The sequence below is a fragment of the Vigna umbellata genome, chromosome 4 (genome assembly GCF_029865625.1).
Source record: "Vigna umbellata cultivar VRB3 chromosome 4, Vumbellata_1.0, whole genome shotgun sequence".
Classification (NCBI taxonomy): Eukaryota; Viridiplantae; Streptophyta; class Magnoliopsida; order Fabales; family Fabaceae; genus Vigna; species Vigna umbellata.
This window is the reverse complement of record NC_142168.1, coordinates 44,739,026-44,757,169: the sequence shown is the minus strand read 5'-3', so window position 1 is coordinate 44,757,169 and position 18,144 is coordinate 44,739,026. Positions and strand designations below refer to the sequence as shown.

Here is an 18,144-nt window from a genome sequence, read left to right as displayed (position 1 = left end):
TTCTTTAAACATCGTTTTAATTAGTAGTTTTTTACTTTGCTCAGTTTCCTTTTTACAAATTCAACTCTTGTAGGATATAATTAATTTCCTTTAAATGCGTATCAAGTCAGTATTGAATACTAATTATTAACGTGTTATTGAGTGAAATCACGCCTTTAACTTACATATTAGTTAGTATTAAAATTAAGCATTTATTTTAAAAAATAAATTTCGTAAAAGTAATTATGGTTGAATATTAAAAAAATTACATCAAACATTTTACAATTTTATGTCGATATCAAATATACACTTTTACTTTGATAATGAAAAATATAAAGAATATAGCATTTTAGGAAGTAGAAGTGTGGAAATGAAGAAAAAAAATTGGGAACAACCGAAGCCATTATATACTTAAAAATTGCGTCCAGAAATTCTAACTCCTAAAATTTATTTGCTAAGTGGAAAGAGATGCTCAGTATTAAAACTAATGCATGAAAAAAAAATGAAAACAAAATAAAAAAGAACAAAAAGAGATAAAAATGAAAAAAAAAACGAAAAATAAAAAAAAACACACTAGTACATTTTTAAATCTACGTTTAATAATCATTTTGTCCTAAATTTTATTGAAATTATTTAACATAATTTTTTTGTCTAAAGAGTTAATTTAGCTCTTTCATTAAATTAATATTGTTATTTAGAGAATAATAACATGATAAATGATAATGTGACATAAAAGTGAGTCGCCTTATCTAATATACTTGGATTTATACCATGCCACATATTCTCTTATAACAGAAAGAAAAATTGAAAAACCATATTAAATAATTATAAATTAAAATAAAAATAACTATTGAATCCAATTTTTCTAATAACAAAAGTAAAACCAAATTAATATTTTCTAATATGGAAAAAACCAAACATGGAAATCACCTAATTAAACAAGTTAATCACCGAATAATGAAATTAGGCAGAAGTGATGAAGATATTTAAGTTAAAGATTGGAGTGAGAGTGTTGGGTTTGGTATGACACATGATATGATACCAACAACAGATCATATGATAACAATAACAATTTGCGAGAAGATAAGAACAGGTACAACATTTACGGATACATAATAGTGGTTACTTACACGTACCTACATACGTTATTATAGTTACCGAGGTACGTACGAGTAACGTTGTTGCTGTTTTCCATCCCATCCCATGTATAAAGCAAAAACAGCAAAGCTGAGTCGACAAAATACGCCACCAACACTGAACAGTCTCTTTCTTCTCTCTCTCTCTCTCTCAAGAAGTTGAAATTCAAAAAGTAAGTCTTATAATATAATACACTCCACACCAGCACCAACACCAATAACAGCACAATTTTCAAGGCTCACGCGCCGCCCCATCGCCGTCACGCGCGGCCTTTATGAATCATCGCCGCCATGGGCGGAGTCACTTCCTCGATCGCTGCCAAGTTCGCGTTCTTCCCGCCGCAGCCGCCATCTTACACGGTGGTCGCCGCCGAGAGTGGTGCAGAATCTGGGCCGCCGAGGCTTGTCATTCCCGAGGTGCCGATCAAGGACAACGTGGACGTGCTCAAGCTTCGGACGCGCCGAGGTAACGAAATCGTGGCGGTGTACGTTAAGTACCATAGACCCACCTCCACCATGCTCTATTCTCACGGTAATGCTGCCGATTTGGGCCAAATGTTCGAACTTTTCGTCGAATTGAGCAACAGGCTTCGCCTCAATGTTATGGGGTACTCTTCCCCTTTTTAGTTTTAATAATTTCCTTTTAAAAAAAGAGTAAATTCAGCTTGATGTTAATGCTGCTGTGTTTGGTTTTAATTTGTTTGGATGTTGTTTGCATTAATTTGTTGTCTGCAATGATCTTGGAGGAACGATAATGTTCTGTGCTGTATTTAATTGGTTGGCCTTTTTAACTTTAATAATTGAAGTGGTGAGTTGTTTTTCTTTAGAGAATTAATTATTATTTTGCTATATTAAGCATCTGGAGGAATTTCTTTGATTAAGCTTCAATTGAATATTCTTGATTTGCTTTCCCGAGTTTTAGATGATATTGCTTTGTGGTTGGAGTTGGAGTTGGAATTGAAATTGGTAATGGTTAGTGTTTCTGTGGTGGATATGAAGGAAAAAGGTGATCTAAGGAAGGTTCTGTTTTCTTGAAGGTAAAGGGTAATTTTGGGGAATTGTAATGACGGCTGCGGAGTTAAAGAGGAAGGGATAAAGGAGTTGACTTTTTTCTAGAGAAGTCAGCTGCAGTAATGAAAAATTTGATTGCTGAAAGAATATTCTTTTCCTGTTGATGATTTTTGGCATAAAAGATAATACTGAAAGAAAAAGTTGAGTTCTGTCCGTGTGGTGTTGAAATTTGAAAGTGCTGCTGCATATTCTCTTGCCTTCTTAGCTTTACTATTCTGAAGAGCTGAAGCTGGATCTGCCTTGCTGTCTTCTTTTTTATGATGTGATGATTAGGCTGCCTGTAACATGTAACTTTGGGTAGATTATTTTTCTTTCCATGTATGATGAATTTTAGCTGTTGATATATGGAGCTTCCCTCTGTCCCCGTGTTTAATATTGACTAGTAATTAGGAAATTGGAACTTGCTGTCTCAGTAAGTCGTGATACTGAGTGCTGACTTATGATTTAGAATTTGGTCTGGTTTTTTTTTGTTGACCAAATTATTTTTGTTATACTGTATAGATATCCTAAGTACATGTCAGCGTATACACAATAAAGTATTATGTGTTGTTACTGTTACATGTTCTATTATTGTTAAGCTTGATAGGTGCAGCCTATTACTGTAGTTATTTTGTTACAGTTTCTTGATGTACTTATGTTTTTGTTACTGTTATTTTGTTATTTGTAAACTGTTACTGTATTTTGATACAGTGTGTTGTAGCTGAGCTACAATGCAGATACAGTTTCAGTCCTTCAGTTAGTATACAAAGTTTATTCTGTCCAAGATAACACTTTTGAATACTTTAGCTTTAATGAATAGATTTTCTGTCTTAGATGCTGTTAAATATTTTCTCTTTCTATTACTTTTTCATGTTTTCTTTTTCCAGTGCTTCGTAATATGAGCTAATATTTGGTCCTTGGTTCTTGCTACCAAAGCTTCCATTGATGTTGTTTCCATTTTATAGAAAATTATACTCCATATTTGTACTGGCTACAATTTCTCAAACTTTCTCTGTTAAACTAGATGGGAAAAGTTTTCTTGTGGGAAATTGACAAAGTGAAGGAGTAATTTGAGGCCATCAACTACAAAATTATGTACACAATTTGACAATTCCTTTCAGATTCAGAGCCAAAGATCTTGATCAAGGCCTAGAGAATATAAGCTATATTGAGTAGGAGTAGCAAGATTCTCTTTTCTTTACTTGGCTCCATCCTCAGTTTTAATTCCCTTATTCCCAAGACTGTAGGATGGATTTATTCTTGCGAAGTGTTAGGAGTTCCACATTGAGTAGGATGAGCTACTTGATGTGGTACTTAAGTCTGTAGATTCTTTCACCTAATGGACTAGTCTTTTGGGTTGGGCTCTCCTCTTGTGCTTAAGTCCTAATAATTGGTACTTTCATTAAGTGTTGGGTTCTGGTAGAGTTACCTATAGGCTGCATTAAGTTATAAATTGAATATTGATTGATGATTGAAGCCATCTTAGAGAAAAGGGCTACCACTTGTCACTTTAGAACTAAATTGAAGAACATCAAGAAAGGGTTGATCACATATTGAATATGTACTAGAATAAAAGCTATTGTTAATTCCATTCCTTGCTTTTGATTGGAGATTCTGTCTCTGCTCAAGATCAATTTGGTTCAATTATGGAGGTTTCCTTAATGAATTTGTTGTTTACATTGTTGCTGTGAGTAGTACACTTGTCCTATTCCTTATCAATGAGATTAATTATTGATTGTTTTCCTTGTTATTGTATCCCCATTACAAATAAGAATACTCATATACACAACACATATTTCAAGCAATCCTTTTCATAATATACACGCACAGTCACACTCAAACTTTTAATGTCAATAATCCTATAGTTTGAGCTTGACTCATTTATATAATCAAGCTTAAGTTAATGAACTAACGAGCTTGAATGTTACTTTTACAAGTTGAATTTGAATAATATACTAGTAAATCAACTTATATTACTAATTGTAACTATCTTGAAGATATACTTGGCCTGAAGTTTTGATTGAGTGGTAAAAGAAAATGTGTGGAGAGAGAGATAGCTGTTGTTCACTTAAGTCATATTTGATCATGGAGAATAGTGCTTTGGCTGAATTTCACTTGGAAATCAGGTTGCAAATGTATTTTCTATCAGGATATTACATCTTGAATTTCTGATATATTATTTTAGTAAATAAATATCAGGAAGTTTTCAAGCATCCTCTGTTTAAAATTTCATTAGCTGTGATAATTATTGCTGTAGTGTCCATGCTAATTGTTGCTGGCTTTATCCTTGACTAATTTTGTATTCATTGATATTAGAAGTATTACTCTTTCATTCCTACTCCTGTCAAATAGGCTCCAAAGGTACGAAGAATGAGTAGACCAACTTAAGTAAATTTTGTGGAAGTATGAGTGTTATATTCTGTGCACTCCTTTTAATCATTCATTGGGAATTTGTTATTGTATGTATGTTGTCTATGGCTTATGCTGCCAATAAAGCAAAACATAGCTTGTAATGTTCATCAATATAGTTTTATTCTTCATCAATTTGCCATTCCATATTGCAATTCGTTTATTTTCCTCAGTACATATTTGTCTGTAATTCTTGTAATTGTATATATAAGAAATAAAGTTCTCTCTTGGTTCTTGCCTACATACCGGTTACAATCACATGAATTTAAAAGTGCATAGTGGAATGCTTTTAATCACAGATTCCTCATATGAAAATATTCCCATTTGTCTTTAAATTTCCTTTAATGATAATACTTTATTTGTTCTCATTGATTTATTTTAACAACTTTTCTTTGTACAGTTACGATTACTCTGGGTATGGACAGTCAACAGGAAAGGTTAGTAGGCTTATTTTTCAGCCCATCCAAGTGTATGAGTGGAATGAAGTTGTATGTTTATTACACAACTTTTTAATGTTTTAAATCTTAATGTCTATCGTGTTTTTGACACACTCTTTGTTATTGTAAGAAATGGGACAAGATATTTAAAACTATTAGATTAAAATTAATGATTCAGGTTGTAAATTCAATTACAAATTTTACATGATATTTAAAAAAGGAAGAAGATCATGTGAGATTTATCATATAAGATTAATAATTGCATAAATCATACCACGTTAATTTTGATTATGCTTCAAAGATCAAATCTCTTGATTTTCAACAATATCATATCAACATTAATTGCAAATCAATATTAATTCCATTTTAGAATTCAATACTTCCCCTTAAGTTGGGTCATAGATGTCAATCAAGCCTCACTTGGATATCAGGTTTTCATAATTTGCTCTAGGCAAAAGGCTTGGTCAATATGTCAACAATTTGATGGCTTGAAAGAATGTGCATAATCTAAGGTAGTCAAAATTGAAATCTTATGCAAGATCAGAAAGGGAAACATTGATAGTAAATCGAGAGATTGTAATGCTGATTGTAAGATCCTACAAAATTTATGAATTCATATATTTGCACACACTATTAAATATAGGCATATTAAACATAAATCATTATATCACACATGAAACAAATAATTGCATTTCAATTCAACATGATAAGGAAAACAAATATAAATAAAGTAAGCCAATAGATCCAATTATATAGTAAATACCAGAGTTAAAAAACAATAGCTTCTCCTACTAAGGCAATGGATCCATCCTAGCATGGTTGTCAAAATCAAATTTTGGGGCATAAGATCGTACACGTCTACAATCTCCTCCCCCCCTCCCCCAAATCTTGAATTGCCTCAAAGTTGTGATTTTGGTGAATTGTGCAAAATTGCCATTGTAGATTGCAACTCGTGAGAAAGCAATATTTCTCATGATGCAACTACAACATTCTCTTGGTAGTGTCTCTTCTAGCCTCGACTTTCCTCTAATAGCACCTCTCGCTTCCTTGATGTACCTTACAACGAGTTCTCTTGTGGCCTTAACATACCTTTCAAGAGTGCCTCTCATGGCCTAGATGTTCCTTTTAGTAGCACCTCTAGTGTCATTTCTAGCTCATGATCATGGTAATCAAAATCAAGATCTTATTCAAGATCGAAAAGAGAAATATAAATCTTAAATCGGAAGATCATAACACTGATCATCCTACAAACTTTATGAAATTTATACATATACACAATCATTATATCACTCTCAAAATTCATAATTGAACTTCATAATATATAATAAAGTAATAAATCCTTAAACATGACATCCTAGTTAAGTAAGAGTAACTCCTTCCTAGTTACAAAATTACAAAATAGTAACAAAATAATACTCCAACTAAACCAAATAATTTTGAGTTAAATTCATGATCTGCCGAGAGACCTTCAAACTCCATCATTTCCATAAATATTAATTTTGAGTTGGTTTTCTTGTTTGCTTCTTCTTAGCTAATTTTGAGTTATCCATAACAAAAACATCATTCATGCTTTGCTTTAGCGTATTTCTTCTCTTTGTGTGGATTTAAATAAATGCAAAGACAAATATGGTAAGCAAGTAGTAGACTAGTAATTCTTTTCTAGAGATATATTTTAACATTAACTTACCATCTCAAAGGAACTCCAATTACACTAACATTCGGAGGAGCTACATGTCAAGCTCAATACATGAATGACGAATTTTTGGAGTTCTAGATGCTCATCACCATAAGACTCCCACCAATTTGCTAGTCTTTAAATTTATTGATCTAGTAACCAAGGGACAACCAAAATATTTAGCTCATTTTCTCAAGTCACCAATTCGAATATCATGGAGTGTGTTTTCATCTTTATCCTTCACCATCCTAGTTATAAATTCCATCATAACTCATTTAACTTCTGTTAGGATATAGGGTATTTGGATATAATGGGAAAGGAGATTAGGATAGAAGGCAGAGGAATTGTATAAATAGATTGATTGGATAGTTAGAAGGCAGTTTTTGAGTACATTGTTTGTTGACAGGCCTTAGACTTGTGAAGAGGGTTATGCCTCTGCATCTTGTAAACACACTATTCTTTCTGTTAATAATACACAATTCATCATATATCTCTCTGTTTTCTTGGTGTGAGAGACTGTGAGGGAGTTCTTGGTTGGGTTTCTTGTTCGGAAACCTATCAATTGGTCCGACCTGCCGGATCCCAATTGGAGGAGTGACGAGCGCGTGTGATGGAGGGAAGAGTAGTGGCGGTAGAAGGTCAGTTGGAGGCGATGGAAATCGCAATGGCGGAGACGAAGGCTGGCACGGTGTACCTGCGACATAAAACAGGAGCCTTAAGACAGAACTACGAAGCAATGCGTCAGGATATCCAGGCGATCCTGAAGATGTTAGGGGATCGCAATCGCGACCCAAACGGCCACCGCCAAGGTGGCAGTGAATCGTCGGTGAATGACAACGATGGCGGACCCGACGGAGATAGAGGAAGAAGAGGAGAAGGGAATCAAGAAGGGCTTTCTAATTGGAGGAAACGGGTGGAATTACCGGGGTTTGAAGGGGGCGACCCATTGATTTGGATTAGTAGAGCGGAAAAGTTCTTTGAAGTGCAGAAGGTGGCCGAAGACGAGAAATTGCAATTGGCCTTCATCAGCATGGAAGGGTATGCAGCGTATTGGTTTCGTTTTTGGAGGGAAAAACCAAGAACAATTCTTGGGAAGGGTTGAAAAAGGCGTTGGTGATTAGGTTCAGAGAAGGGGGACGAGGGTCTGTCTATGAGAGGTTGGCCGCCATTAAACAGGTGGGACCGGTGAGCGAGTATGTTCGGGATTTCGAAGTGTTGGTGGGACAGACGACAAGGATCCCTGAAGAACAGCTCCTGGGATACTTCATGGCGGGACTCCAGGAAGAGGTGAGCGACCAAGTGAGGCCCCATGATCTGCAGGACCTAATGACCGCCATGCGAGTCGCGCGTGACGTAGAGAAGCTGTGTTCCCATTCGAAGATCAAAGGCGGACAGTCGACCAAGAATCAGAGCTCTTGGGGAGGTGCGACGAAAGTAGTAACAAGAAGCGAACCTAGTCGCGAGCGCAGGGCGAGGGGGAATCGCTGAGAGCGTTGGGTCCGTAAAGAAAGAGGCGACTCAAGGAGGCGGTACCGCGAAAATCACAGGCGACGAGAGGGAAAGGAATACTTGCAACCTACCTACTTGGAGTTCGTAAAGAGGGTTATGCCTCTGCATCGTGTAAACACACACTATTCTTTCTGTTAATAATACACAATTCATCATATATCTCTCTGTTTTCTTGGTGTGAGAGACTGCGAGAGAGTTCTTGGTTGGGTTTCTTGTTCGGAAACCTATCAACTTCCAAATTTGCTTTAAATCTTGAATGATAATGCATTTGAGGATAGAAATAATCTATAGCTTGCGAAGGTCTATGAAGTTGTTTGTCCCACCTTTCATTAATGATGTTCAACAAAGACAAATAACTAATAAAAATATATTACATTTAAATAGCTTTTTGTTTTCAATTTCAAAATCACTAACTTAATAAACAAATATATAAATTGTTAGATTGAATACCTTTTTTTGATAGCATTGCAAGCCTTTTGTATCTTCTCCCTTAGCTCGGTCCATTGGTTCATAAATGAACCCGTTACCGAAGCACTTCAATTAGTGGCAATGCACCCTTGAAAGAAGTTATAATATTCTTTCAAAAATTCTTTTCTAAAACCACATCTTCAACTATTTTTCCATCATTTTTGTTTTAGCAAACTTACTAGACTTCCATTTGTTACTAGTAAACATTCTAATTGAAGCTCCCTTGTTCTCATGAAAGTACCCTAATGTCAAGTAAGATGTAGCAAAACGAGTAAGATCGGACCTCACCAAATCTCTTCCTTTTGTGACATGTTGTAATACAGAAATTAGAGAACTTCTTGAAAAGGTAGTAATTTCTTTACCTTTTGAATTTGTCTCCTCAGGAATTTAGGATCTTCTTCTCATAATTCTTTAACATTAAGTTAACACAATATGCAACACAAAGCATAAAAAATAGCCATTTTCCTCTTTGCTATCAACATTTGACCGACAATTTTGTAGTTTGCTCCATTATCTATCACAACTTGAATAGGTCTTCTCTCACCACTTCAACAATGTTATCACTTAAGAAGGATAAACAAGTAATCATTTTTTTAATTTTGACGAATGTGGATGACCTAAGTGATCATGCAAAAGCTTAGGAGATGGGAAGCTAAGCAAGACATCAATGTTCCAGAACCAAGATAGTAGATTTCTCTAGATTCATGTCCTTCACAAATCAATCGACTTGTATCATGCTCTTGTATGACAAGAATTGGGATCAAAGGTAACGAGATAATTGAAGAATTGGATTAATTAACTTAGGGAAATTAGGTTGAAAGGACAATTAGGGACAAGAAGAACACGATTTAGGTTTAAGGACGGGGAAAGGGAGATTTGACCAACTCCTTGCGAAGTAACTTTAGATCCATTGGCTAAAGTAATAACATGAGGAATTTTAGGATAAGAAACAAAAAAGAATAATGAAGCATTTCCAGAAACATGACTAGCAACACCTGAAGCAATTATCCATGAATTTTTACACTCCAAGGCTTGAGAAATGCAAGTTTTGACAAAATGGAATGGGTGAAGGATTGTGCTTGGCAAGAAAGCCTTGTAAAAAGTAACAATTTTCTTGGATGTGACTCATTCTTTTACAATATGTACATTGAGGATGCTCTCCTCTACTGTCGTGACCTCCTTTTTCACAAGTAGAAATTATGGTGAAGAAAATTCCTGAAGGCATGTTGAGTAGACATTCCAAAAATGTAACAAGGTAACTAGGGTTTCAAGATCAAGAGAGAGAAACCTGGGGTTACAAGTGAGAGAAATCCTAATTAGGACAAACAACACTTAGAAAGCTTTAACGAGTTAGGCCATGGTGGTCTGGGAAGATCCTAACCACCAAAATCCAGTGCGAGAGACACATGCCTAGGGCAATGTGGCGTTTGGAAGGCACGTCAGAGTATGGATGTAGGTTCATTTGGGTAGGGTCGCACTCCTCGCGGAACACCAAACTAAGGCATCGAAGGACAAAAACCAACAGCAAACAATGGTGGTCAGCAGTTGAAAGTGGCAAACAACAACGAACAATAATGGATAGTGATTGATAGACAATTCTTTTGATGAATAAAGACAAGATAGAGACCAACAAAGCGGGGTCCACCCACTCTGATACCAACTTTAGAAAGATACTCAGGAATATTAGAATGAATTTTAGAGAGTATTCCCCTTTCTTAAGGTTTCATATTTATAATGACTTGGGATACATCAGATACAATGAATAGAAGAGAATTGTATAAGAGATTTCTAGGAACTAGGTCTAGCACAAAACACCTAACATTATCCATCATCTCATAAACTTTCTCAACTATTTTAGATATAGTAGGTGCATCTATTGACTTTACAAACATGGTTCCCTTTGAGCTATTCACTAGGAAGTTGATTATTGTCCTTTTCTTATCAGTCAAACCATCAATCATAATTGTACATCTTGTTTTCTTCATCGCTATGTGCTTGTAAAACAAGTGATATAATTTCAACTTCCTCCTTCAAAGATTTGACTCTAATCCCATGATAGGATGGAGATTTAAATCCATTGCCATGCCTTAATAATAAATCAAACATAACATTAAATTCTTCACTCTTTGCCACATTGGTGTTGTTATAGAAGAACCTAGCAATTGCTTCACATGCTTTCTCTCTCACCTTTCTTAAACATGTTGGTGATAGCTTGTCTAACTACTCTCTTAAAGATATATTTAGGACTATTGCTTGATGCTTCACTGTGTTTTCTTTTCTCTCCAGCTTTTTCCATTTCCTACTCCATATTAAGACTTGATTTCTTGTTTAAATTTTGTTGAAAACCAACAAGAATCCCACATTTCCTTCTTCACTTCATGAGTAACACCCTTGTAACCGATAAACTTGTCCTGTTATTACCTTTTGACAGTATTTGCATTGAAGTTTTATGGTGCTCCGAACTCCAAGCTATATTACTCTTATTTCTTGGAGCATTTTTGTTAGCCAGAGGTATAGGGAAGTTTGAAGTTGGATTTGAAGTCATTTTGTAGTGCAGATTAAGTGCACTACACTAGAAAAAAATTGAGGGAGAAAGATGATTGGATTGCACTTTGGGTGGTAGCGCAGTGGAAAAAAAGTACGGAGAAAGATGAATTGGAGAAACAGAGTGGTGTCGTGCATTGGAAAAAAAAAGAGAAAGATGGATGGGAAGGGGAGAGTGATTAGTGTTTGGAATTGAAATTAAATAGCCAAAGGAGGGGCAAAAGTTTGTGTTTTGGAGACCGGAGAGGGGTAGTTGTGACATTTTTTAACCAGGGGGGAGTGACAATCATGGCGACATTTTTTCATGGAAAACAAGCACTGGTATTTGTGTGAGGGTAGTAGTTTTGTATTCAGGGAAAAGAGATGGTCACAATTTTTTTCATTGGACTTTGAAAGAAAAAATATAGAACTTATGATTTGGGTCGCAATTTTTTATTTAGGGAAGAAAGGAAATCACAACTTTTTCAAACATAGTTGGGCTTTCAAAGGAAAACAAATTGGGGTTAAGTTTTGGGTTCCAAATTGGGTCAAGCAAATTCTAAACCCAATAAAAAATCTAATGATTTTACACTTGTACGATTATTTAGACTATGGATTGTGATTTTGACTGCCATGCTGACTATCTCATGATGCCCTTTGGCTATTTAATATTACTTGTAGTCACTCATTGTTTATTACCACCACTATGCACCACCCCGTCTACTTTTCCTTTACAATAAATTGAACTATATTGCAACCTAATTATTAATATTATCGATCAATTTTTTCCCAATAGTTAAAGTGTCTTCAAATCCAACTTCAAACTCCTTTATACCCATGACTTCCAAATTGCTCTAGGAAATACAAGTTATATAGCTAGGAAGCATTGTATTTCAGTTGTTGGGGATACTAGAAACTTCAAGGCAAATACTACAAAAAGGTAATACCAAGGCGAGTTCATCGGTTCAAGCATCACTTGACTAGGATTTTGGAGCTTACAAGGGTGTTACAGAAGAAGTGAAAAGGACATATGAGATATTGTTGTTGGTTTGCAACCAAATTTAATCAAGAAATTAAGCTTCAACAAGGATAATGAAATTGTAGAAGGTGGTGAGAAAAGATAAAACAATGAAGCATTTGGCATTGGCAGCAGTCTTAGAAATATTGTTAAGAAGAGGGTAGTTTGCACATAAGCCACCATCAACATGTTTAAAGCTGTGAGAGAAAACATGTTAAGTAATTGCTAGGTTTTTCTATGACAACACCATACCTTTCAATGTGGCAAAGTGGGAAAGTCTAGTGCTATGTTTGATTTGGATTTAAACCTCTATCCTATCATGAAATTGATGTCATATATTTGAAGGAGGAAGTGAAAACATCACTTGCTTTAAAAGCACATAGGGATGAATGGAAGAAAATTGAATGAACGATTATGATTGATGGTTGGACTGATAAAGAAGGACAATGATAAATTTCCTAGTGAACAATCAAAGAGAATTGTTTATGAAGTCAGTAGATTAATATGCTATATTCAAAATAGTTGAATTTTTTTTAGAAGATGGATAACACTGTTGAAGAGGTTGGGGAAGAAAATGTTGTCTAAGTTGTGATAGATGTAAACTTTGAGGGTACAGTCAAATGTCAAGACACAGAAGAAAAGACTATGTTTCACACCATTGTGTTGACTCTGTTAAAGGATTATGACAAGATCTCAATTCACGAGGAGATAATTCAAAAAGGTAAAAAAATTACAACCTTTATCTATTCAAGAACTTCTTTAATTTCTATACTACAACATTTCACAAAAAGAAGAGATTTGGTTAGGCCAAGTATTACTTACTTTGCCACATTTTACTTGACATTTGAGTGCTTTCATGAGATAAAAGAGCTTTAATTAGAATCTTTACTAGTTATGAATGGACGTCTAATAGGTTTGCTAAAATAAAGGATAAAAAAACAGTTGAGTATGTGGTTTTGGATGAAGATTTTTGGACGAATATTATAACTTGTTTGAAGGGTGCATTGCGTCTTTCTGAAGTGCATCAATTGGTTGATAACTAGTCATGGGATTCATTTATCAAGAATGGACCAAGCTCATGATAACATTCAAAAGACTTTCAATTCTATCAAAACAAGGTATCCAGTCTAACTATTTGTGTAGTTATTTCTTAAGTTAGTGATTTTGAAACTAAAAAAAAAACTAACTTAATGTAATAGGTTTTTATTAGTTATTTGCCTGTGTAATATCATTGATAAAAGGTGGGACAAACATCTTCATAGGGCTTTACATGGTGTAGGCTATTTCCTTAACCCTCAAGCATTATCATCCTGGATTTAAAGCTAATTTGGAAATGAAATGTCTAACAAAGATGGTGAAGGATGAGAGTGAACAAACTTTTATTGATGTTCAAATTGACAATTTCAAAAAACGAACAATATTTTGGATGTCCCTTGACCACTAGGTCAATTAATTTAAAGACTGCAGCAAATTGGTGGGAGCCTTATAGTGATGGTTTAGACATTATTAATTTGAATGGTGAAAGATACGAAATTGATGGAATTGAAAGTATATGTGGAGATTATGATTTTAGCCTACAAGATTATTTGCTTTAGATGGATGATTATTTTGTAAGTTGGAGAGAATTTCTATTTGGAAGTAGGTTGAAGCTATTGGTTTATAGTTTCGTAACTAGGAAGCAGTTGCTCCTATGCCACTAGGATGTATATTTGTGTTAAATTTCTGTGCATTGTATCAATTGCCTATTACACTTAGTTGACTCTTAACTGTTGTAAATTAAATTTTGACTGCAAAATTGTAATATTAATTTGAAAGTAGATATGATATTGACATGGATTATTGATAATTGACAGTAATTAATAATGTGTGCATTTTGTAAAGTAGATTGGGTGGGGGGCGGTAGACTGTAAAATAATAAATGAAAAATTGAAAAAAATATTAAAACTGAGATAAAAACATTTGGCCTACTTTTATTCAACTATCCCAAACTACTAAGTCTAACTGATTTAATTAATTGATAAAAATTATTTTATATATACTGCTATTATATTTGCTGATGGTATACTTACTCTCCCAAATATGATCGATTGTGTGAACTAACTATTATAAATGATTGCTTAAGATAATAAATTAAAGTACACAAATGAATAATATATGTATTTTTTACCCAATTATAAATTATTGTTATATGTGGGACCCATCCTTGCTATAACAAGGCTATTGAGTGGTCGATAATGAGTGACATGATTTATTTTTAAGAGAGACGACAATTGTAATTTTAAATATATATATATATATATATATATATATATATATATATATATGTATATATGTATATATTTATTTTGGTGTTATTTATTTTTTAAAATTATATAGTTATTAATTTGCAGAATGACTCGTTGTAGGAGGTCAAATATATAATTAATATATGTAATATTATTACGTTTAAATTATTTTTATTTATTAACTAAGCCATGACTTCGTAACTTTGGAAATTGTAGAATATAAAGAGTATATAATTTTTTATCTTAAGTTTAACATTTTTGTCCTTTACATCTTTAATTATTATTGTGCATTTTACCTCGTTGAGCATTTTACAACATTAGTTTTAAAATTTTGCATACCGAACCTCTGATTGTATGCTAATGCTAATACGTCAATGTCTCATTGGTAATATATGGTAATGTCATGTGTATTTCCACATCAGCATTAGTCAAGATATTACTTTGTATATAATTATAATAATTGATATGTAAATTTTAAATATGTTTATAATTAAAATATTAAGATTAAATAGTTTTTCGTCAAATGTTATATGTTAAGAAAAGTATCTACATAAATAAAAAATAATTTTTTATTGTTTTGTTAAATTGTTAAAAGTTTTTATAATTTGTAAGAGTTTAAAAATTACATTTGGAAATTATATGCAATTTCAATAATAGGGTGATGTTATCTTTTAAACATAATTCATATCTTATCCTATCAGTATGTAGTCCATGTCAACTATTGGACAAGATAACAAAATAATGTCATTTGATTTGTTATCTAGTACGCATGAAACATTGGGTAAGATTAAGATTTATATTGCCCTTGTTCTATGATGTTCTTAGCATGTTTTTATATCCTAACTTAGCATGATCACTAAAAACAAAATCTTAAAGAAATTCCAAGAGTCCTAACAGTATAACAGTGCTAACATTCTTAATTCTAAAACAGTTATTGTTTGTTAATGAATGTAAAAGGACATTATCCAAAACGTTTAAATGGTTTTGTGGCAAAATGTGGATTTATAAGCAATTTAAGATCAAGAACTTTAAAGTTTATCTGCATTGAATAGAAACTTCCAGTTATTGGCAAAGAGAGTATGCTGTTGTTGATGGTTCTTTCGAGTGACATTATTGCTTGCAACTTAACAATCATCCTTTTTGCATGTTGAAACAGCCAACTGAATATAATACATACGCAGATATTGATGCTGCATATAAATGCCTAAAAGAACAATACGGGGTGAAAGATGACCAATTGATACTGTATGGTCAATCTGTTGGGAGTGGTCCCACACTTGATCTTGCTTCACAGATACCAGAATTGAGAGGGGTTGTCTTGCATAGTCCAATTTTATCTGGACTTAGAGTACTATACCCTGTAAAAAGGACATACTGGTTTGATATTTACAAGGTACACAGACTCCTTAATTGATTCTGCTCCAATCTATTTCATTCAATCTATGGATGTTTTACATGTTTTTTTTTTCTTCTGTCCAGAACATTGATAAGGTTGGTGCAGTCAAATGTCCTGTTTTGGTTATACATGTAAGTGGCTTTTCCTGTTTTGGTGCATCTAGTTTTTCTTTCAGGTTTCAGCTGTAAATTAAGTCAACTTCTCTAATCAATACTTTTATTTGTTTCTGGAACATGCTTGATTAAGACAAGTGATTTGCTACTGTTGCATTTAATCCATGGACAGTGTAAACCATTTTAGACTTACATATGTCTTTCAGAAAAAAAAAACAAAAAACTGTTGTAAAGACTTCCACAGCAAATATAGACCGTAGTTATTGTAACGAGTTACCTTTCTTGTTTACTTTTCTTCTGAGAGAAGTGCTGGTTAGTGGCCTGAGAAATGTTATAAACACACTATTGTTGGCTGAAATTTATTGGAAATTATGACCTTTTGTTGATCTCACTTTTTCTTTAATGAGTTTCAATGAATTTTAACCAAGAGAAGAATAATGCTTTAGAGTTGTTAATGCCTCCCATCACTGTAAAAGGTTTTACATAGCCATTGAACCCTATGTCTCTTTCTCTTTTATTTCAGCAAACTCTCACGGTGATGCTATGACAGGAAGTGGGTACTTATGAGTGCCTAAATCCCATGTCAGATGGTATTGAAATGTTTGGTGACCCAACAAATTTTTACACATACTTTACATCCGCTATTTTACCCTTTAATCTCTCACTTACAAATACAAAAGTTAACTTTTTTAAAGACCAAAATACTCATAAAAGTTGGCTCCTGTTAAGAAGTGGATTTTAAGCCTAACTCAACCCACAAAACCGGCTTGTAAGGTGGAGTTTGCACCCACTTATATACTTTAAATTAGTCTTATCTCTAGTTGATGTGGAACTTCCAAAACACCCTCTCACGCCAAGATATATACATTTCGAGCGTGGGACTAGATATTAATGGGTGGTCCGTTAATGGCGGTTGGAATAATATGCGCAATAAATAACAAATATCGCTAGGATAGGCTCTAATCATATCTTTAATACCATGTTAAAAAATGAACTTTAAGTCTAACTTAACTTCACAAAACTGGCTTGTAAGGTGAGGTTTGCATCCACTTATATACTTCAAATTAGTTTTATCTCTAGTTGATGTGGACTTTCAACAGTTCCTTTGAATGGTTATGAGGCATTCACCATACATACTTGCCACTTATATGTTTTCAGTGTTCTTTTTATCACCTTTTCTTCAGAAGTTGGTAAACTGTAGTGATGATGATTACAATTTTTGCATGGGCAGGGGACGGCAGATGAAGTTGTGGACGTGTCCCATGGGAAGCAGCTCTGGGAGCTTTGCAAGGTAAAGTACGAACCCTTGTGGGTAAGTGGTGGTGGGCATTGTAATCTTGAGCTTTACCCAGAATTCATTAAACATCTAAAGAAATTTGTACAGACAATTGGAAAATCTAAAGCAACTGCAAATGGTTCTAAAAAGGACACTGTAGAGTCTGAGAATCAAGGCAAAGCTAGAAAAGAATCTGAAGGTGGAACATCTGGTACTTCTGAATTGGGTAAGGAAATCCCTGAAGTTTCTAGAAACAGTTTAGATAGCCGTCTTGAGAAATCCAAAAAACCAGACAAACCAGAAAAATCTCGTATGAGCACAGACCATGTTGATAGGTTTAGGAGAAGAAAGGGTTTAGTTTGGTAGTCTCTTACAACTGTATCCAGAATAATTTATCTGCTAGTATTCACTTGGCAGGTAATCTAATTTCACTCTTCAGGTAATGATGCCACTTCTAAATGAATATATTGAGTGAGTTTTCTGTTTCCTTTAGGTCCATAACTCAGCTGTACCTTAAATGATTGAAAGCAATATGCATTTGTATGGCCTGTAAAATCAAACAGCTTGATCTAAATGCAATCATTAAGATAATTTGTTTTTGCTAAAATCATTTTCTAGTGTCTCAGATGTTTTTGCTTTGTGTTTATCATTGTCTCCCTTCCTTCACTGGAAGGAAACCTGCAAGACTTTAAGCTGCAAGAGCGGCAGGTATTAGCCACAAACCACCAAGGGATACTTTGATGCACATACAAAAAATGTTGAAAGTCTCGTTTTGTTAAACTTCAAGAATTTCTCAGTCAGATATACCGTCTTTTGAATGTCTTTTTCTTGTATTTACACATACAGATACAGACAAAAACAAAAATCATC

At 34.0% G+C, this 18,144-nt stretch overlaps 1 protein-coding gene across 3 annotated transcripts; it reads left to right on the top strand.

Moving 5' to 3' along the window:
• Positions 1-1,207: 1,207 nt before the first annotated feature.
• Positions 1,208-17,881, top strand: LOC124827096 (alpha/beta-Hydrolases superfamily protein). 3 transcript variants are annotated; one of them, XM_047300080.2, is made up of 6 exons: positions 1,208-1,723; positions 4,975-5,011; positions 15,646-15,882; positions 15,969-16,016; positions 17,230-17,289; positions 17,383-17,881. In XM_047300080.2, the coding sequence occupies exons 1-6, from the start codon at positions 1,407-1,409 to the stop codon at positions 17,638-17,640; spliced, it is 957 nt and encodes a 318-aa protein (XP_047156036.1). In that variant the 5' UTR covers positions 1,208-1,406; the 3' UTR covers positions 17,641-17,881. The 3 variants fall into 3 exon arrangements, with proteins under 3 accessions (XP_047156036.1, XP_087970579.1, XP_047156035.1); XM_088114453.1 differs by having other exon boundaries at positions 1,208-1,581; positions 17,230-17,881; XM_047300079.2 differs by having other exon boundaries at positions 1,210-1,723; positions 17,230-17,881.
• The last annotated feature ends 263 nt before the right edge of the window (positions 17,882-18,144 follow it).